General features: G+C 43.7%; 1 protein-coding gene and 1 long non-coding RNA gene across 2 annotated transcripts; one reads left to right on the top strand and one right to left on the bottom strand.

Annotated features, from left to right (window-relative positions):
• Positions 1 to 389: 389 nt before the first annotated feature.
• On the top strand, positions 390 to 3,707 carry LOC116801720. Its single transcript, XR_004362185.1, has 3 exons — positions 390 to 909; positions 1,390 to 2,845; positions 2,933 to 3,707. It is a non-coding gene; the product is annotated as an uncharacterized LOC116801720 (long non-coding RNA).
• Positions 3,708 to 15,289: 11,582 nt separating this feature from the next.
• On the bottom strand, positions 15,290 to 17,247 carry LOC6606948 (probable cytochrome P450 12e1, mitochondrial). The gene is made up of 6 exons (XM_002031706.2): positions 17,138 to 17,247; positions 16,994 to 17,084; positions 16,676 to 16,919; positions 16,506 to 16,622; positions 15,997 to 16,447; positions 15,290 to 15,925 (listed from the first exon to the last, which is right to left on the bottom strand). The coding sequence occupies exons 1-6, from the start codon at positions 17,213 to 17,215 to the stop codon at positions 15,338 to 15,340; spliced, it is 1,569 nt and encodes a 522-aa protein (XP_002031742.1). The 5' UTR covers positions 17,216 to 17,247; the 3' UTR covers positions 15,290 to 15,337.
• Positions 17,248 to 22,706: the final 5,459 nt, after the last annotated feature.

Raw genomic sequence — 22,706 nt, forward strand, 5'->3', positions numbered from 1 at the left:
ATTGTTATTGTTGGTGTTGCTGCACTTTGATGCATGCGTGATGAGGCGGCGCATTCGGTATTCGGTATTTGGCTGCATTTTCCGGCTCGCAACTCGAAACTCGAATTCTCATTCTCCTTCTTGACAGCAATTTTCCAGTTGTGAATTATGTGAAATTCTCGCTGCTTGCCGTGGCTAATGGAAATGATTGCCAGCTAAAACGCAATAAAAAGGGGCAACGGGGGTTCCTGCCTGTCAGTTGGCTTTAATTTAATTTTGCACACGAATTATAAATGAAATCAGCAGCGAAACAGCGCTGCAAAACGAATAAAAAAAAAGATAAAATACTGAGAAATTCAAGTGAACAACATGGCCAACACGAGGGGGCGGGGCCGAGGCCAACAAGCGCAAAGAAATGTAAACAATTCATTGAATTTGCAATTACACGCACATTTGGCACACACACACACAGCGCGATGCGTGTAATGTTTGCTGAATGTGTTTGGGCCAACATTCCCCGCGCATTGTTTGTATTTATATTGGAACGTATCTCGCAGATACGCGTCATACATATCCGTGTGCGTATGGCAGCCCCTCCCCCTTCGCCGCCGATCCACCGCCCCCTTTTCGGGGAGTCGAAAGAGGGCGAGTGACGCCATTTAATGTTTGCACACATCATGACTCGCCCGATACGCTTTTGTAATCACAAACCAATTGGAAATACGTTTGGCATCCGCACCAAAAACACAGTGAAAAATAAAACACAAACACACGGAGTTTACACGCAGATGTAAATAAATAAATAACTGCGGTTCCCCCACCGAAATGCCATTGGGTTAAACCCGTTTAAACCGCCCGCGATACTCCAAATCGAACCTGGCCATCTCTGCGGGAGGTACGAACTTATCACGGGCTCCAACTGCATTTGAGGTGAGAATTAAAGTGACCCAGGCATTAACTTTATGCCAAAAACCATTCAACAATTTTATCATTGCCGGCATTAGCATTTACCAGCAGTAATTTAGTTTAATTTTGTAATATAAATATTACATGGAAATATAAAAGTACATGTCGATATAAACCACTTAAATTTATAAGACAGTTATTTAATCAATTTATTTTATTAAGTACTTGTATGTGCTGATTATGACAATTTAATTATTACAATATAGTATTTTTATGGCAACCAAATTTAAAACAAAAAATGTCAAGCCTGATGAAACTAAATTTCCAATAAGTCGGTACTTAAGCCTAAAAAGTATAACATTTGTTTTGCGTAGGTGATTAAAAATTTATAATTTTTATAGTTATTACTTTCACCGTTTTTTAATAGAAACAAAAAGGAAAACAATGTTTAATTAAATGAGGATAGCAAACATAAAAATGCATTTAATTTGTTTACAAATATAGGTAAAATGGCTGCCAGAGCTGCGGCCAGGACTTTTCGTTTTCCCGCCCCGGGAAATGGAAAATAGGAAGAGCAACTCTCTGAAAGCAATTAAAGTCGCCCAGTCTGCGAATGCCAGCGACGACTGCAGTTTGCATTAGAAGCGAACCCCCGAACGACGCTTTCGGTTGTTGCAACATCGCCATGATTAATGACCAGACACTGGTTGCCCTTCTTCGAGCCACTGCCACAACCCCACCTTACCCCTTCCCCGTTACCAACCCAACCAACTTCTACCACCGAACCACCCACCTCCCCCTCTTCGGATACCATCAAGTGCCGAGCAATTATAAGCCAAAAACTGGCAACATTGCGAGTCTCTGGCAGACGTCAATCAGGCTGAGAAACCAGACTTGGTGCACTATAAAAAATTCAAAACAAAATTTTAAATGTGCCTAAAAGACATAACAATCATAATCACTAGAGCTAAATTACAAAAAAGTACATTTACCTTTCTTTACTTTATGATTAAAATGCTTAAACTATTTATGTTGGTCTTATATTATGTTCAAGCAATTATATAATTTTCTCTAACCACTATATATTAAACAGAAAGTGGTTCTACTAATACCCTGTATTTTTCACAGTGCAAGAAAATAGTTACTTAACTATTCCACGCACCAAAGGCCAAATTAATAAAATCAAAGCAGTAGCAACAAAAATTTAATAAAATCTTACTCGCAAGAAAGAATTCGGATTGGAAGGAGGTCCTTGCTGAATGGATGGGGTAAAACTGCAGCACAGGACATGGCGAGGTGGCGGGTGGATGGGTGGTCGGGTGGTCGGGGGTCCGGCAAAGAAGATTAATGATTGCAATAAATCCAGTGACAGACAGACACAGCCAGCGAGCGAAAGACGCACTAATAGTGCTCACCAGCAAGGACACACAGGATACTCCGCTGGCTGCTAATAATGCGCAAGTTGAGCCCAAGTTGAAGGAATCGTGGCCAGCTTACGGAGACCACCAGCAGCTGGCTCCGCATGTGAGCATTCTCATTGGGATTGGGATTGGGACTGCGATGCGCTGTGGATTGGAAATGGTCCGGGGAATGGCACCATTACGCTGATTAACACACACGCGCAGGGGTGACTCCTGCCGCTGCTGCTCCGTGTCCTGTTTCCACTCCCGCTTCCTTGCCGGCTTCTGGTGCTGATGCCGATGCCAATCCCAATCCCGGTACCGCTCCCGCTGATAACGTCGCACAACATGCCATAAGCTGCCCGAGTGCCGATTGCCAACTAGCGACTGCTCATTTGACCGTTCCCATCCCGCTTGGCCCCTTGGGGTGCGAAGTGCCAAACAGCAGCGGAAGTACACTTAAAGAAATATAAATCCATATAAAAGAATAAATTCACTTGGAAGGAAATGGAATAGGTATTTAAAGAGTAGCCAAACCTAACGACTGAAATACAACAAAGGTAAATAAATTTATTTAGGCAAATAAAATGCAAAATTTATAAATAGTGATATATTTAGTGATTGTTTTTCTCTCTGCAACAATACAGCATGGCGCCGCAGGAGAAATTCATCATCTTGCTTGGCCGCTGGTGCCATATCCTTAAATCTAATTACGACTTAATCGACGCCACTGGCGACAGTTGCAGCGAAAATGAAGCAGTTTGCCGGACTCCGGGAGAAGGGGTCGCGGGCGCACCAGGACGAACCACCACCATGAGCACCAGGAGCAACCACAGGCGACTTCCACCACCGGGCTTATGATGCTCAATTGATAAAGTCAAGTCCGGACACAGTCCCATGTGCTGCCATATCCTCTTCCACTGCTCCCATTCCGCATCCCCCATCCCAATTTCGATCGCATCCCCCGCCGCTTTTCGCCAACTGCCACGCTTTACATGTGTTAATCACAGAATGGCACTGCTGCTCCTGGTCTCATTCTGGCTCTTTTGTCTTCTGGCCAGCGCATTGTTAGTTTTAATTGTCTAAAAAGCGCGAACAACAATGCACTTGGCAGCCCACTAGTGGCAATAGCAGTTGCAATACCCGTAACAACAATCCCAGCAAGGACGATGCTCGAGAGGAAATCACTGCGAATGCGGGATACTCAGCCAAAGTTAAGTGGCTAATAAATAAAACAGCCCATCACATTCATCATTGTTTTTGCCAATTTCAAGGGCCCCGTGAATTGGTTTGAGCTTTAGGAAATAATTATTTCACTAACGTGTAATTTGGTCAAACAACATAGATTCACTTATGATATTACATATAAACAGCTTGGGTGGGTCCTTCTTAAATAAATATCCATCATATATATATTAAAAATGCTGTATTTAACTAATCTCTTGATTCTTTACAATATACAAGTTACTTAAGGTTAAAATTTAAATAAATTCCCCTTAAGAGGATGTGGAATTTCGTTATAGCCACTTAAAAATGACAGCTCCAAGCTGCTGGAAAAGTCGCAACGACCCCTTGTCAGGATGCGGAAAAGGGTAAAAATAATAAAAACTAGAGACAACATTTGGTGATGGTTTTGTTTTGCATATTGTGCCGTGTTGTTAGCCTGTTGTTCCCTTGCGCTTTTGTTTTCTAACACCCGCAGCGACAAACACACACATGCACGCACACTCATGGGTGGTAGGAGTGGAGGGGTGGGAGGGGGGCAAGGACACGGGGAGTGTTTGTATACGTGCGTGCAAATATCATTGCAGAAGCGTACGTGTGGGCGTAAATGAATAAAATGGCTCGAGCCGCCGAAAAACGATAAATTCAATCGAAAATCGTTACATGTCAATGCATTAATCGGCCATAATCCCATTATGGCGCAAGGATATGCCCTTGCTGTCCCTGTCCCCCATTCTATCTCCGTCCCACTCCCACGCGCGCCCATCGAGCGATGCGTGAAAAATATGGCCACGCATCCTTTTGTTTTCCGTGTATTTGTATATTTGCGCGTGTGTAGGTGTGTGTGTGCCTGTGTCGCATTTTATATTCATGCCCGCTCATGTTTTGCTTTTGTTTTTGTTGTCGTCCTTTTTGTTTGCCCGTTTGATGTTTGTTTTGTGCTTTTCCGAACGGTTTTATCTGCGGCTCAGCGTCGCGCATTTTCCGCTTTTCCGCCGCCGCCTCCGCCTCGCATTTGACAAATGGCTTCTGGCCTGCCAGTCCGCCGATCTGGGATTCGATTTCGGGATCCAGGATTCGTCGCTGTGGTGGGTAGTCGGTGCTGCCACCCCTCTCGAGGACCCAAAACTCCCCATTCCCGCACAAGCACACACAACTCCCCTTTATCGTTTTACATTTGATAAAAATTCCATCTATTGCATTATATTTACCTTGCAAACTGCACCAATGGATTGCAGGATCACAGGATTGCTGGATGTCCGATGGCGATTGTGCGGCTGCTGGCCACAATGGTGATGCCACAACAATGGCCGACGCTAAATCGCAGAGATAAAGATGGATGATGAGTGTCGAGCGGGGGAAAGAGTTACAGTTTCAAGCAATGCAACAAATGTTGGGGCTTAATTCGAGAACCTATCCACTTCTATTCTCTTAAATTCGTTCTTAAAATATTTAAATTTGTAATGGAAATTTTAATTGAAGGAGGGAAAGGTTGATTTTATTTTATAGACATTATTATTTGGTTGATATTTTAATTGAAGGAGGAAAAAGGTTAATATTATTTAATACAGTTGAGGATAAGTTTCTCTACACATTGTATATCATAATAGTAAGGATTGATTGTTATATAAGTAAAATTAAATATTTTTCGTATGCCCTGAAAGCATGGCCGAAACTTTAATCTTATCTCAACTTTTTGCAAAAACCAATCAAAAGTAGTTAAAGTGCAAAAACAATAACTGAATTATAGCGAAAGTTGCGACATTTCCAATATGAGACACGAGAATTTATTAATATATTTCGGAATGGCGGCGGCATCAACTTCCTTTAACAGGCAACCGAAAGCCCCATTTCGAATGTCATATTTCAGAAATCATAAGCTCAGCGCGACAACAAATAAAAAAGAGAAAAGTAGCATGAAAATTGTTATAATTCCCGGGAAACCGACAGGCATGGGATAGGGGGATAAAATTGCGTTGGGGGAAATCCCGGTGGTTGGGGTTCCGATTCGGAAAAGCGGATGAGGCACGACGACATTCGAACGCATAAAAATGCCAGAGAGCCGGTGCGATGTTTGTGCCTTAGGGCTGCCACTGCTACTGCCCCTGCTCCTCCTCCTGATCCCGCTTCCTTCTGCTACTTTATATCCACTTTATATGCTCGAAGGATGTCCCAATTACTTTGAGGCACCCACACACACAGCTACACCTCGCTCCCCGTTCGTGTGTGTGCGTGTATCGTATTTCAAGCCAGCCATGTGCGAATAGAACTTAATCTGCAACAAAATGTCGCCAAAGGTGGTTGGCCACGTTCTTTTCGCCTCGCAAGATTGCTTTCTATATTTTCCAACGTCTTTTCCACATATGTATGAATATCTTCCTCAGCGTATGTGTGTGTGTGCCCCATAACGTAGGCCACATAATTTTTTTCGCATGCCCTGGGAGCGCTCTAAGGATTTGTGACGGGATTTCCTTTTCTATTATTGGCATTAGGCATGTCCTGTGTGTGTTATGCATTTAAATTGCGTATTTTTCTGAGCGATTTGTCTGCTTATCGTCGGCTCGAGCCCGGCCACGCCCCCAGGCAGCCAGGTTTCTTCCACCCCGGCCCCAAACTTGCCTTGGCTCCTTGGGCAGGGCTAAAATTTCTTAATGTTTATGGCCTGGGCGAACGTTTTTCATTAAATTTCCTTGGCTAGGCCTAGCTCTAAGTACTTTACGATGTCCTGCGAAATTATGGCACTAAAATGTGCTTTTCATATTGCCAACCAGGAGTCCTTTTTTCTCCGCTCTTTTTTCAGCACAGCAATTTTTATGTAATTTTAAAACAAATACTCGAGAGAGTCCTGCCAAGCTACATTACACTCAAGCCCACTCACACCCACCCACAAACAGACACAGAAGCGGTCAGAGCGTGGGCAGACCCGCATTATCCTTTTATCCGACCACTGCTGACCAACGCTGCTGGCCACGTTATCAGCACGAGCAGCAAAGGCAGCAAAGGCTGCGAAAGCGGGAAAAGCAGGAAAAGCTGCACAAGCGGCGACCGGCAGCAATTTTCAACCCTTCTCATTAGAGGATTTCAAAGGATAAAACGCGCTGCGATGCGCTTTGTTGTTGAGTGATACTTTGCCTAGCTAAACTCGTAGCTCCACTCAGCAAAAAAGTTTTTGAATAACAATTAATAATAATTAAAATTAAATTTACATAATAATGATGATCGTAATAATAGTAAACTTTAAATAACTTTAAGATTAGTAAGTATCTTCATGTCTTAATTCATTCAATATAAAATTTTGGGATTTATATATATGTTTATGTTTATAAATGTAACAATTACAGAAATTTTCTTGCAGTGCACCCACTGAGTGGGCGGAGTTTTGAGCTAGCCGTTGGCCATTTGGTCGGCATTAGTTTGAACCCAGCTTCAGCTCCTCCTGCTCCTGCCGCTCCTGTTCCTGCTCCTGTTCCTATTCCTATTCCAATTCCTGTCGCTGTACTGGCAAGGGTTACATTTCCGTGTTTGTTTATTCAAACGGAAGCAAAGTCGTTCTGTTATAACGCCAGGGACTGAACCCGTTCCCCGCCCTTCCCTGCACTCCATTTCCATAGTACACAACTATGTACATCAACATCCTTTGCACCCTTTGTTGGGCACATCCTTCCACGACTCCTTGTTGTTCGGCTGCTGATGTTGCTGCTGTGCATGCAGGCGATCAAAGCTCAGGGCAATTAATCATTTTGTTTGCCCTTTACACCCATTTATTCAGCCTGAACGCCCCAAAGAGCAGCCTCACTGCCGTTCCAATGGGCTGGCCAGGCCAGCCCAGTAGCAGGAGCAGGGGCATCTGGCCCAGGGGTGGCAATGGGTTATCCTCGAAACGCTCGATAGAACAGGACCAGTTCTTCGCAGTTTTAGGTGGAGGGGCGGCAAAGGAGCACGAATGGAGGCCTGGCAGTCATCATGGCACTTGCTTGCCGGGCATCAATCTCCCGCCTAAGCAAGAGCACTTTTGGCGCCCATTTTGCTGGCCCAAACAGAAATCAAGAGCCTCAACGAACAGCAACCACGCAGTGGTACCCAGCACTTCAAGGATAACAGGGTATATTGACACAGAATGTGCCTAAGAAATATATGATTAATTATCTAACAAGAGCTACTCACAAAATATCCACGCTTTTGAAATTACTAAACACTAAACAAACTTTGATAAAAATTAAAACAGTTTTCTATACAGATTATTAAGAGAACGAGGCTTAAGTATATTCCTTTTTAACCGCCATGTTATATTGTATCGATATAAAAAACTTGGACATAAACCATCCTGATACCCCGCTTTAGAGGACCCTCATGTTCTCCTGTCGGCATACTATCTCATCTTTGACGCAATTTGGAATCGTTAGCCAGCCGGAGCACCATTATCCATCCGCCACCCTTTTGATTTAGCCCACGCCTCCATTTGGAAGCCCGATTTTGACCACACTGTGACTTTTGGCCGGGGACGTGCAAGTGGGCGGCAAAAGGGGGCGTGAACCTGGCCGGAGGCATGGCTTTTTACACTAATGGAGGCGTGGCGCTGGCATGGCATTCGTGATGCTGCTGATGACGATGCCATAATGAGCTCAATTCCCAAAGAATGTTGTATGCCCCATCCTGGCATCCCGGAATCCTGTTTCACATTTCTGATTTCTGGCTTTTCTGTTTGAGTTTCAGTTTGAGTTTGGCAACGGCATCAATGGCGTCAATTATTTCATTGTCCCCATCGTTCTTGTGGCTCGTACTCCTCCATGTTGTTGACTTGTAACTGATGACGCTGCTCTTTGTGGCGTTGAAAACTTTGTGCTGATTTTGCATGAAACAATTGGTATATATCATTGACTTCAAATACCCTAAGAGCGATTCAGACGACAAGCAGGGTTGACATGACATAGTACATAATGATTATGAAAATATAGAAACGCTGTTATTTGTCTGTTAGTTTCAAGTTAATCATATATCAAATAAAATGGTATTAACATCTTAATATGTAATTTCTTTTAACTTATAAAAACCTTTTTGAATAGCTCTCCAAAGGAAGTGGTTTTTATCTTTTCAAAGTTAGAATATTATCTATTCGCCGTATTGAAGCGTTCAATTCTTATCCTTCAATTTTTCCGATTGGTATGAGTTGCTGTGTGGTTTTGTTGTATTTACTGCGTAGTTTTACCAATTGCAGGGTAGGGGCAAGTTAATCCAAAGAGCCGGAGGAGATGAAACCCCGCATCGATGGACGATAATTGAGCAAATTTAAGGAATTGTGTGGCCAGAGACTGGCATCAGTCAAAACGAGGAAAAGACGGAGGCGTTCAACTCGTTCGAGGATAAAGCAAATATCCTGCGAGCAGGAAAATCCACTCCCGCTGTCAGTTATTCAGTTAATTTTAAGTCTCGTGCAATATTTAAAAGAGCCACGCAGAAAGCGTACTTGTTAATAACTTATGTGGGTGCAGACACTTGGGTTCACCTGTCCTCGTCCTTTTTGCATACATTTCGTGTGCCGCGGATTTATATTCCACTCACCCGTTCCCATCAAACGAAACTGTCACATTTCAGGTTACATTTTTATTTATTACATTTATTATGAGAAATTCTGCATGCGCGCATACTCAAGTGTTGAAATGCAATAAAAGTGAGATGCCAAGCAGTGAGAAGCCCGCATCCCAGACCCATTTTCCTCGCCCATTTTCCCACTTTTCCATTCGCAGCTACGTGCATGAATATTCGCTCACCTTTTTCAGCTCCTTTTTTCCGTGCTTTTTTCCCACTTTTTTCCCCATACGCAATTCGCATAATTTTACACACGAAGTAATTTCGCAACACCCCTCGCACACACACACACAAGCGCTCACATAACTCACACACTCGCAGCTCCTTTTGAATTTTCACACCAATTTTTCAACTCGACAAACCCGCTTGGAAAAAAGGAAGCGCTGAAAATAAAACAGCAGCCAAGGAAGAAAAAAGAGAATGCCCCTTAACCCCCCCTCATATAAGAAGGAGTTTTCGGGGGTTGGGGAGAAGGACTATCATCAGCATTCCATGGGAAACGCACGCTGATGTGCGAGAAAAACACATCCTGCAGATGGAAATGGAGTGAAGGTGGAGAAGGAAAAACCATGGGGGATGGAGATGGGAATGGGCAGAGGAAAATCCTCAATCGCACGGCCAGTCCGCCGTTGGTTCGTCTGTTAGCCCAATTTGAATGCGCTGGCGCATATATCATTCCGGTTGACAGGACAATTCTCTTATCTGCGCAAAGCCAACACAACAGCCACACCAGGATATTGCCGGCCTGGCCAAAAGCATCAGCATCAGAAGCACCAGCAACAGCAGTGGCAGTAGCAGTAGCAGCAGAATCGGACTCTGAGCCTGGCCAAAAACCAGACAAGAGCCAGACCAAACTGGAGGCCAGAAGCCGGATTCAGAGCCACAGAGAAAGCCCGACAACTTGGCCTCCGGCCGCTTTGTTCGCCGTTCATGTCCTGGCCAAGTGTCACTACCAAATGAATTTTTAAAAGTGCGAGCAATAAATGTTCTTGTCAAATCAAGTGGAGTTCCACATGCCTAGTTCGAACACGAACAACAACTAGTAGTTTTTAGTAGTTTACTAAACGTTCGCCTATAAATAAGAAGTAATATTCTATAAGGCATGTTAGGTAGTCAAATTGTCAAATAATTATTACTATATATAATTGTCCATCTGTATAAACTTCACAAGGATCCACATAAAAAGGATTTTGACTTAATATAAGTGAGGAGTTCTAATTTTAGAAGACCAGTAAATTGAATCTAATATAGCCAACTTTTCCCCGCCACACTCAAAGGAACCCAAAAGAAATCAAAATCTGTTGATCAGCAATCAATGTGCTCATGGGAATGGGAGGCCCATTAGGTGGACAGATTTTGATGAAGTCGCGCCGTCACAACACCATTCAACCACTCATCCGATGCAAGCCGGGATGGGACCAGTACGTGTGACCCATTTATCAGGCAGCTGCAGCCCAAAGACAATCCAAATTAACGCACAGCGGCAACACATCGGAGGTCCTGGTCAATCACAATCTCCGTGTGTGTGTGTGTAATTTGTACAAGCTGCTGTTGTCGTCGTTGTCATTAAAAAGCCATTTCGCCCATATATCATCGCAGTCAGGCAGCAGTAGCAGTAGCAGTCCGCCCCAATCCGATCCGTTTTGCTCCGCTCTGCGCTCTCCACGCCCACAGCTCCGTTCGTCCTTCGTGCTGCGTCCTGCCAGGCATATAAATTACTTTATGATATTGTTTTGAACCTGCGCGACAAATAATATTGTCAGCGATTGGGGGAGGTTGGATTTACGGACGGAGAAGGGGTGAGAGGTCATGTCGCCAGCTGGCAGCGTCAAAAATTGAAAGTTTCTGTGCCGGATTGGCATGGCTATTCCAATTTGCTATTGGGATTGGGGATTTGGATTCGGCACTCGGATTGAGATTTAGTCAAGCGAGCGAAACGCTTTAACCGCACTTATGGCCCATTTGAATATCCTGTGATCCTGTCTGCCCTGCCTGCCACTTGGACTCCGTGTGTCCGGGCAATAAAAACGTCACTGCCAACCGGCACACACACACATTTTTTCGGAAGCTTCCGCACTCGCTCTCTTATACGTTTATACGCACTTATCAGGACCCCAAACTCGGAAAAGGAAGCAAGGACATCAGTGTCAATTCAATTTTATTTTCATTGTGTCATAACAATAACATAAAATTAAAATAACATAAAAGGGAAATTGAGGATGCACATACAGCACGGGCGGGCAAATATCCTGGCGCGAGGGGTGTGGTGGACTCAACGCGGCGTGAAATCGTCAGGCAGTTATCCTTGGCTACATTTCATCAGCGGCAAACATTTAAAAATATAAAGAAACAAGCGCACAAAGGATGCGCAAGGAAGAGGCGAAGCAAAGGCGGCGGACAAAAGTTGTGCATAAAACAGGAAACGGAAACACATCAGCGTGGCGGAAGTCAAAAAGTCGTCACATTCACATAACAATGATGGCAGCCATCGCATCCTTTTGCTCCTTCTGCTCCTTCTGATTTCATTGTTTTGCCTTTTTTAGCGCACATGTGGGTAGGTGGATGGTCCGTTGGGTGGTTGCCATGACGTAACAACATTTATGGCGTAAAGTAAGTAACGTAATAATGTCGCCAACAGTTACCAAAAAAGATCTGAAAAATCCAGAAAAGGGGGAAACAGCAGCGGGCTGCCAGTGGCCAACAATGGCTGCCCCCATTTTTTTTTTTGTTTTGTTATCCTGTGGCGGCCAGGATAACTCGCTTTCTGTCTGGGGCGGCGCTTCTGCCGCTGCAGCGCGCTGTTGTTGTCATCGTTGTCACTGTCTTTTTGTCGTTGTCAGGAATTCATTTGGAAAATTAATAAAAATATATGCACAGCAGCAGGGTCCTGCGGGCGATTTAAGGGGCGCGATTTAAAGAGGTACCAATTAACCTTAAAGAATTTAAAGGCCTAGAGGAGCATCCAAGTTTGATCAGTTTTTCAAACGTCCCCTTATTTGTTTTACCTACACTATTAGTAAGTTTAGTGTAAGATTTGATTTATCACATAATGTGTTATGCTTCTCTATCAGTCTATAATACTAAATTGTATTACTTTATTCATTTCCCCTAAGTGCCTGTTCATCAAAACTTCTGTCCTCTGCACAAGACATCATTAATGCCAAACAATCTAATAGACATTATCAACCCCGACCACTTAAAAACCAACCTATTCAAATTTCTGGCGGCATTATCTGTGTCTGGCGGAAATCCACCCAATTGGGGCGCAATTTTTCAATTTCCCATGAAACGCATATTTGGCATACAATTCGATTAGAAATGCTTTGCTTTTCGAAATAATAAATTAAATTTCTTCCACCGCACCCCACGCAAATTTCCAATGCCATTAACACCATCTAGCCCCTGTTTTTATTTATATTTTCGTTTTATTTCATTTTTTCTTGTGCGCCGTGAACCTCGCGGGGTGCAAAAGGTTGCGAAATTGCGACTTGTTGGGGAATTCCTGCGGCAGCGGTCTGGAAAAAAAAGGGAAAACGCGGGGGGAATCAATTTCCTGCAAAACAGAATCCTTAGAGCCTGCGAGGGCTTTTCTTAAAATAACAAAATTACTTTCCGCATGCAGGCCAAGTCAAGCCCAACCGATCCGATCCGAGCGGAATGCCATTGACAACCATTAATCATGGACGCCTGTCAGGGCGGGTCGCCATCCTGGGGGGTGGAAAGTGGGTGGGGATTTGGGTGTGGGAGTGCGATTGGATGTTGATGTGAGTGCGAGTGCGAGTGGGTGGGGTGTCTGCCGATTGTCCTGTACTGCAATGTGGATACTTTTTCCTTTCCCTTCCTTTAAACTCTGTGCCTTCGGTGGAACATGCTAATGCCTGCCACTGGGGCTCAAGTCATGCTCCTGGCTTCCAGCCACGCCCAGCTGCGAAATTGACAAGCCAGCCGAGTGCGTTGTGTGACATGACACTTGCGAAGGACCAAGGCCTGAGGACCAGGCACTGGTCACAGGCCCCAGGAATAGAAATTGGAATAGGAACAGCTCGGAGCACCAAGGACCAAGGACCGGGCGTGGGCGTGGGCGTGTGCCTGGCCAGGTCGGAGGCGTTCAGGGGAAGTCAGGTTATGTATGCCATCATTAGACGTGGTCCGTTTGCCACGCCCGTGCTGTTGCAAATTGGCAGCTCGGCAATGGACGGCCATCATGTCATGTGACAGGATCTAGCGTAAGGAGGCCGAGGGGTAATCGGAAAATGAACACCGTGACAAGGGTACAAGAAATTCAAATATTTTGCAGATTATTAGACAATAATATAACTAAACAATAAACGAACTTAACTCTAAATTATGAACTTTCATACTAAGATAATTGGTATGGCTTTTTTACCCAGTAGACACTACTATTTTTGTGTTATTATACATACTATCTAAGTCCTTTAAAATCTGTATTTTCTTAAATGTGTGTAATATAATTATAATATAATAATTATATACTTAAATTTACTGACATTTTCTGAACGTGCACTTCATTTGAGCCCCTTGTTGATGGCAAGTCAAAGTTCAATGCGAAAAGCCGAAATTCCGATTGCCAAGATGCAGAACACAGGATGTGGGAGGCGCAGGAGGCTGGGACATTGTCTAATTGCTCACTTCATGGGCAGTGAAAGGGTTTTGGAGGGGGTCCTTTCAGGGAATGGGACGGATAGTGCCATGTCATAAAGTGCATGTGACCCCGCCCTCTGAAAATCCAACAACGAAAATTGCGAAATGCGCGCTGAAACTGTGATTTGTGTGGGCAGCCGATAGTTGACATGTATTTTCAATTTAAAGGCCAGCACCTCGGCCACGCCCCCTACCTTCGGCAGGACACATCTCCTGGTCAATAATGAATTCCATTCATTTTGTCTGGGCCACTCGCTTCGCCTCCACCTCCTCATGCTATTCATTTATGCAATTGCAAATGCATTTCGTCCCGGGCACAAGTTTGCGAGTCCTTGGCCAGGAAACGTGACAGAACAGCAGGCAGGGAGTCGGAATCGGGTTCTTCTTCTTCTTACCCTCTCCCGACAGCGATAAAACTTTATGCACTGCAAAATGGGAACAAGGAGCAAAGAAGCAAAGGAGCTGGGAGCTAGGAGTAGAGTAGAAGAGGAGTAGAGGAGCAAGGAGCTGCGGACCCAGCATTGACATTTCAAGTGGACTCCATCCTCGGAAGCGCCATCAGAATAGTTTTAATAATGCACAAGACGACGACCAACGAGTGAGTCCGGTCTGCAGCATAAAATCCAGGACATACGAGCAGGACTTTCTAGCAGAAAACAGATAGAGAGAGTTAGCGAGGCGGAGTGAGCGAGGGGGTCAGATAAGATCCGGCACAAGTAACTGAAAGAAATAAAAGAACGAGAGGAACAAACATGAAAATTCAATGCAACTTTGTCTATTCGATGTCAAAATGAATACTTTTGCATTATTTATGTCGGCGCATTTGTTTGTCCAACTACAAACGATAACGAAGGACGAGGAGTGTTCTGATGGAATGAAATTAAAGATGGGCAAAGCAGAGGCTATAGTTGAGTGAGCATACAAATAGTATTGGTTAGTATCCTGCAGAGATGGCTTAAAGTGAGGGCATAACGAAGCTGATTAAACTTGAATTTAACGTTGATTAAAGGCAGTGAATAGTACCTAATCTGAAACAAAGGTGGCGCCACAAGTGATCTTTGGCAAAAGTATTGCATACTTACAGGCTTTCAACGAAATCTATACGATCCTCATACTTTAGACTGTAAGATAATTAGTTTAAAGATATTTGCGAACATAAGCTCATTTAAAATACCTTTTTTCAAGATTGTCAATACTCCAGTCACCACCCCTCCATATACATAAATTACACGACGTGTTTTTTCTCTGCAGTCAAGAGTCCTCTTTACAGGGCCGGCAAATGTCAAAGTTATTTTGGGACAGCAGTAAAGATATGTTGGCTCAAGTGGATGTTGCCGTATTGAGTTCAAAAGGACACTTCAGCGACGAGGACGTGTGAGGCAACCAAAACCACTTGAAAGTCTTTAGCCAGGCGCTTACAAGTTGTTCACTCAAAAAAAGTGGGAATATTAAGAAACCATTATTATAGAGAACATCATCTATAAATATATTTTTTTGTGCATATAATATAAAATTTGTATTATTTTAAGGCGTTTTTTCCTGAGTGAATAATGATATATATTTTGCAAGGATCATCAACATTAATCGCTTCGCTCTATAAACTTAAACTTAAAGGGAATATTTGGTTGCACAAAGAACTTTGCCTTAAAGGCATTTTCGATGGGATAGTCAAACCCGATCTCAAAGTTTCTTACCAACCGCGAAATGGCTATCTCCAGCATCATATCCACAATCCTCTTGCCTGCGCAAGATCTTGGTCCAAAACCAAAGGGAAGATACATAAAAGGTGTGGCTGTTTCACCCACCAAATGGGAGTTGGACCCATCGCGCAGCCATCTTTCAGGGATAAATTCGCGAACCTTGGGCACAAACTGCTCCATATTGGCCATCTGGTAGTTGGCCGCAATGCCAACATCCGTTCCGGCCACAACCCTATATCCACTGAGCACCACATCGTGGGGCATTCGGCGAAGGGTTCCCGGTCCAATGGGATACATGCGAATGCCCTCCTTGATGCAAGCCCTTAGATAGGGCAGATTTCTCATATTCTCTATAGTCAACGATGAGTCCTTGTTGGGTAATATTTCCCTGATCTCCTCCAGAAGTCGAGCCTGCTTGTCAGGGCTTTTGGACAGGCTGAATAGGATTCCTCCTAAGGTTACAAGGGTCTGCAAATGGAAGATTATCGGCCTTAATGTTTTTGTGATTCAAGTGTAAAGTGATTCAATTGTAAACTTACCGGATCCGCTCCTGCAAATAGCAAATCCATGGCTATAATCACTGCTGTTTGGCGATCGAAGCGGGCCAGCTTCTCCAGCAGGCTAGTTTCCAAGCCAATCTCATTCAGTTTTCCAGCCTTGGCGTCCTCCTCGATCCGTTTTAAAGCGTTCCCAATGTGAAAATAGCAAAAGTCCGTAATTGAATCCAATGAGCGCATGAGCTTCTTGAAATTAGGCATTGGCAAATATTTCCAAAATGCGGGCATTATGTCCAGCTGAAAACCCAGCTCGACCACATCCTGCAGAGCCAAGACGAGCTTTTGAATTTCCTTGTTATTCCGCTGTTCTCCCAATAAGCCAAGATGTGTGTTCAGGGCGACAGAGCAAATCGATTCGATCACCAAATGCCGAATGTCCACGACAAAGTCATCTGGCATCTCCTGCGTAACAGGATCTCGAATAGTCCGAATGCTTAAATTAAATAAAAGAAGTTGGATTAGATTATAGTGAAAATCTTAACATTGCTTACCGCTCCAGAAACTCATCGCTTACTTGCACCAAATTCGTCATATAAAGCTTGGCGTTACGTGGTTGCAACAGAATGGGATTGACAGCAGTGCGCATTTGGCCCCAAGCAGGTCCATTTCTAAAAGTTTATAAATGTCATATTACTCAATATCTCAAATCTAGTTGACTTACCCCGAAGTCAACCCATCATAGCCATCGAATACTTCCCGCCGGTGAACCCGTTTGAAGTAGTCCATTACCTCAAAACTCCTTCTATAAGGATACTGACCTTCGTTTCGGAAGATTACTTCGTAGTCCTGAGGATTCATTGTGAGCACCATATCGGTACCTGCCACACTGGGCATCCTAAAGATACTTCCATATTGTCGGTTCATATCGAGAAACATTTCGTGGACCGGCAAATTCTTATAGCGACCTTAAGAGAGGGTTTCAACAAAAGATCAACAATTCTCCAATGAGAGAATACTGGAAAGCTTTTCCTTCACTTACCGCCCGGCAGAAAAGCTCTGATCAATTGCAATTTGCTGGGTCCCGGAATATCAGCATAAGGTTTGGCCTCTACCAAGCTCACTGCTGTGGCCTATTATTTTATATTGCATATATAAATATATATTTATAATATTTTTCCCTTACCTTTTGGGCTAGACCCCTGCATAGCTGGTAGATCTGCCTAGAGATCTGTTTATTTGCGTTCCACTGCGTTGACAACATTTTGCAGACTAAAAAGATTCTTTCAACATTCGATTAGAAAACTTTTTGGATTAATTCACATTTAGTGAGCTTTGCAAAGCTTTCAGTTCGCTCTTTTGCTGAGCGGGTGAATATTTGATTAAATTTGTTTATTTTTTTTCTGCCTTTTGTTTTGGTCTCGATTTCGTTGGAAAGATTGCAAAACTTGGAAATAAGCTTTTATGATGTCATAATTGGAATGCCTATCTTAATTCTATATATTGTCACTTTCGTCTGTTATTACTCAAATAATAAATAATAATAATAATAATAATAAATTCAAACATAACTTAGCGTTCACTATCTGTTAAGGTATTTAAATTCATTTTTAGCTTATAATTTCCCTAGCTAACTTACATATAACGCATACGCAACGTTGACCCTGTTAGATCTTTAAAAATGTAGTCGAACCTTAACAGAGCCACCGGAAATTTAAGCCTGTCACCAACACACACCCATACAGGGACAACAATACCCAGACAAAGGCAATATCAGCGGTGACAGAAAATCTATATAGACGGGCCAGACTGACGGCTATAATAAAATCGATTTTTTATGTTTTTGGCAACTGACAAGGACGCGTCGCAGCGAGTGTAAGCGTCTCGACCAGCGGGCCCATAAATATATCCTGTGTAAGGACATACACACTCACCGACTGAAACCCAGTCTCACACACAGGGATACTCGAACACGCACACACACTCTCGCTCACACTCACACTCGCACAGAGACAGCTGATGATGGGCATACAAAAGTTGACCTCGACTTTGAGCTGTCAAAGCCAGCTAACTAAACTGACCTAAACCAACAAAAATCGACTTTTGCAGCCTAAACACAAAGCCTGAGGATGACATGGCCGGAAAAAGGGGGCGTGGCAGTCAGAGGGCGACGGAGGGGTGTTAAAATACAAAATATCAGCATGACGCAATGATTTCCGGGACGGGAGTGAAAATGAAACCTGTTGGAGCGGCGAGCTGTTGGCAATATAAACAAATTCAATTTGACAGCTGACAGCGACGGCGGTTCACACAAACACATCGAAAGGCGAGAGCGCGCCACACACACACATACACACATTCGTATGGAAAAGAGAAAGCAGCACACACATACAGAGTAACAAACAAAAGCCGCAAGTAATAAACTTTTACGATCTGTTTTACGGCCACGCGGCACGTGCAACTAGGCCCAGGATATTTGGAGTAAGAGGGGGCGGCGGGGGGGTGGCAACATAAATTTAATGAAGCTAAAAGCGAGACGCAACAACAATGCAGACATCTCACCCACACGAAAACACACACACCCACATTTACAAAAGAAAGAGAGGGAAGAACGATTCACATGTTGAAGCGGAGTTTCAACGGAGGCTGGGCAATAATAATAAAATAAATGTAAATTGTTCAAGGCCAGCCATATTTTATGTTATTATTTTACAAATAGCAGAGCATAGGGCAAAAGGGTAGGAATTTCCACAGACTAAAGAAAAAGGATAATAGAAAGAGAATGGAATGCAGAGAGTTGTTAAAAGAATACAGTTTTTTGGGCGCCATAAATACATTTATGAAAACAATTACATAATAATAAAAATAATATTATAAATGGCAAGAAAACTCTAAGTCACTTTACATCGAATTATATGTGATCGTAATTTTCCCCTCAGTGCATATATTTTGATTTTGCTGTGCAGCGAAAACTGAACACATTTCGCCGCATGAGTTTGGCAAATAAAAAAAGAAGGGGCATGCTAGCCAGATCCTGGGACCTCCCCCACTCGCCCCCGATTTTAGTGTTGTTGTGTCTGCGACACAAAAACGTCAGAAGCACTCACCGAGAGCACTCGCCGCTGTCCTTGCCGCAAATGCCATTGATGGATGATGCGCCTGCCCATTCGCCCACTCAGCCACTCGGCCACCCACTCCACCCGCTTCACCCGAACGTAGTCAGCAGGATTCCGTATTTCACCCCTGCGCTGGAGGGCAAAAATAAAAACACTAAAACCTGCAATTTGTATGGAATACATCAGCAGCAGCAGCCAACGAAAGTGGACGCAGACGTTGGCCAGAAAGAGGCGGCATCATGCGAGCTCGGAGCACTGAGTTCTGGGTTCCGGGTCTGGAGTTTCACCAGTTCTGAGTTATAGAAGGCCATAACCTGCACTCGCTCGCCCCGTCTCGTTCTCGCCTCTCTATCGCTTTCGCTCGCTCTTTAGCGCGCTTTATGATTGCCAGACATAAATAAGCGGCAAAAGCACCCCGATGTGTGGGTGTCCCGTGTCCAAAGTGCACTTCCCGTGTCCCGAGCTCGGGCTCACCTGCCCAGGTAAGCGGCTCCTTTTCGGCACTCCCTGCACTCCTTTTTTCCTACCGCTGTCAACGCCGCCGACAGCTGGATAAATGTGTATCTATGCGAGCTCCTGTCCCTCATCCCTTTCAGCTCCTGGATGTACTCAGCTCATCTCTGTTCCTTTCTCCCGTCTGCGCATCTTCTTCTCTTCGGCGAACGGGTGTGCGTGCGTTGAGCCAAAGTAGCAATTCATCATAGAAAATGGCGGAAGTAAGCTTTCCTTTGTGTGGGTGCCCTGTGTGTGTGTGTGTCTGTGAGTGCGGATGACACGCACTCTCCGACTGGGGGCCCAATTAAAAGCGGAGAGTGCCATATGATAATGGGGCTTAAAGTGGAATCAGAATAGAGCGAAGCATACAGTATTTAAAGCTAGAGTTCTACACTCTCTTGCACTAGTTCCTCTTAAATATGGTATTTATTGAAAAAAGATTAACCCATTACCAGTCTAAGACTTAACTGGCTAGATCCAGCTTATAGCATTAAAACATATCTACGCTAAAACCATCTTCTATTCGATAATTTAATTAAGTACTTCCGGTTTAATTGGCGCCTTGCCTACAAATGTCTGTCAATTAATTTCGATGCGAAGCCAGCAGCTCCGCACTTTCCAAACGCTCAGAACTGGAGCAATCAAATGTCACTTGGCACTCACTTAAGTGTTACGGCCCAATCTTAAGATGCCACATGCCCCGGCCATTTGCAGCTACATGAAAAACGCATCTTCCATCCACTTAACGGGCCGAGAACAACATAAACCTGGTTTTACAGCCCCGAGAACTCAAGGACCCCTAGGATATCTTGCGAGCCAAAGGCCAAACTCATCAAGTTTGTCTTAAGAGGCGGGCATTTAGTTAATTTTAAATGCTGATTAGCGCACTTTACGGCGGCAAAAAGGATGGCAAGGCAGTCGGGGGAATACCCGTAGTAAAGTGCCCATCCATAGAGACCCATCCGAAGGATCCCCAGCATATGTGGGTGTGTAACTTATAATTTTATTATCATTACCAGCGGCGAGTTGAGTGTCTTATCAGCAGAGTTTTACGAGGCCACAGATCGCATAAGGGTCATGTTCCGCTCTTATCCCTTCCAAATGAAAATAAACACTGGCTTAAAATGTTTACGATGCGTTGACGACATCGTCATCGACATCATTATCATTATCATCATTGTCGAAGTGAGGGTCTGTGTTTATGTCCTTTTTATGCGCTTTTTATGCGCCATTTCTAACCTCGATTTAATTGTTTAGCCGGTGACAATCATTACCCCCAACATATGTACATGTACATATATATATGAATGGCCAGACAGTGGCTGAGTTTTACGACTCCAAGGAGCTGTCAATTTGATGCCCTCAGAGCCATTGACAACCCATCGCCCCCATCCGCTCATCCGCCTAATAAAAACATGAAGATTACACTTTATGGCCAGGGCGAACTCAACGGAAGTTGTAAAACACTCAAGTGTAATGATGCCAGAGCTTTGCATCCGCCCAGCCGACACTGTTTTGGGTGTGAAAACTAACGCCAGGACCTTCCTTTCTCGAGCTGAAGGACCTGGACTCTCGGATTTTACGACTCTCGGCTTTTACGATGATAACATCTTCGATGCATCGCAGTCGCTTATTATTTTTCTATTACATTGCAATTTACAGCGTTTGATGAGTGATTTTACGATCATTAAATGGAATCAGATTTGTCATTTGCACTGTTAAATAAAGCGCAAAATTTACACGTTGTCATCCTGGCTGGTCGTAAAAAAAAGCGTACAAGCCAGGAACAAAACCGAAACCAAAATCAAAACCATTGAGCTATTTGTGCTGTTTCTTTTTATTACCACAGAATGTTTATCCTGATCCCTTTTGTGGCTGCCGTGGAAGGTGTAAAAATGTTCCGCCATTACTATCATTGTTTTTACTGCCCATCTTACGACCCTGTCTGGGGATCCTTCGTCTTGAGAGTCTCTGTTTTGGCTGTTTATTCAAGCGCGAAAATGGATTTGTTTTTTACGACTTGATTATTATGACTCCGACTGCGTTTGATTACAAATATTATACCGCAGCAAAACGGCTACCCATCCACCATTTCGCAATTTTTTCTGGAATTTTTTCCAATCCTGCTCACTGAGCTCGTAAATGGTTTTGGTTTTTTGATTTTGTCGAGCAATTTGTTGCTTATGTTTATTAATGAGCAATCATTCGGTGCAGTGCAGGCTAAATAATCCCAGCACGAGATGGAATTTCCCGAGCTTATCGAGAAGCCACAAATTGTTGACTTGACTTGAGTTTCAAGTGTCCCCGAATATTTTCTTGATTAAATTCCACACTCACCCGCCGGAAATCCCTTCCGTTCCATCAGTCGACAGGACAATAGAGATCCTGCATAAAGAAACAATTTTCTTTGGCAGCGGGTAGAGGTGCAATAAAATAAAATTAAATCTGCAATTTTGAGGTTTTTCTATTGCCCATAAAAAGTGTCTGCATCTGTGTCTGGCTTTTCTTGGCTTTTCTTCGGGGGTTCGAAGTTTGCATTTTCCATTGCATTTACCTTTGACCCACCTAAATGGCAGCCATGCAAAAACACGAGCTTGATTAAAAATGAAACAACTTGTGAGAGTCTTTGGTTCATTTTTATTTTCGTTTTTTTGAGGTGCCAGTGACAAAGCCATTGTCTTGTGTGTCAAAGCACGTCTTATGGCAGATTTCCCACAAATTAAGCTCAATTGTTATGGTGGCTAATTCCCAGTTTAGATTAGTTTGCTTGACACTTGAAGCTGTGAGAAAAATTGTCTTAACTATACAAAAAATGGTACTAATGGCACATACGATGATCTTCTTCATTCATTTAAATCCTTAAAGACAGTTTAATGGGCACTGTTTATTCAACTATTTATCTTGCTATTTTGCCGCGCGAATCGATGCAAATTCAGCCAAGCTACGCTGCCTCGCATAATTCGGCATGAAAATTCCAAATTCCGAATTCAAATGGCTAATTCAAATTTGTTCACGCTGATAAAACCGAAAAGGCAGCCCAACTGGGGGAGATGGGCACTTTTCTTGGGCTTATCAGCAGGGAGACAAAGGCTTGGGCTCCGGATGAGTGATGGGCTCGGGCTGAAAGGCCCGCGAGCTACGGTG

The sequence above is a fragment of the Drosophila sechellia genome, chromosome 3R (assembly GCF_004382195.2).
Source record: "Drosophila sechellia strain sech25 chromosome 3R, ASM438219v1, whole genome shotgun sequence".
Classification (NCBI taxonomy): Eukaryota; Metazoa; Arthropoda; class Insecta; order Diptera; family Drosophilidae; genus Drosophila; species Drosophila sechellia.

What these genes read in the sequence shown, in the direction of transcription:
- LOC6606948 (XM_002031706.2), bottom strand. Translation starts at nt 17,215, where the DNA reads ATGTTGTCAACGCAGTGGAACGCAAATAAACAGATCTCTAGGCAGATC. An exon ending in CAGAGCTTTTCTGCCGGGCG is followed by an intron (nt 16,920 to 16,993) that starts GTAAGTGAAGGA and finishes CCCTCTCTTAAG; the next exon opens with GTCGCTATAAGAATTTGCCG. An exon ending in TATGATGGGTTGACTTCGGG is followed by an intron (nt 16,623 to 16,675) that starts GTAAGTCAACTA and finishes ATAAACTTTTAG; the next exon opens with AAATGGACCTGCTTGGGGCC.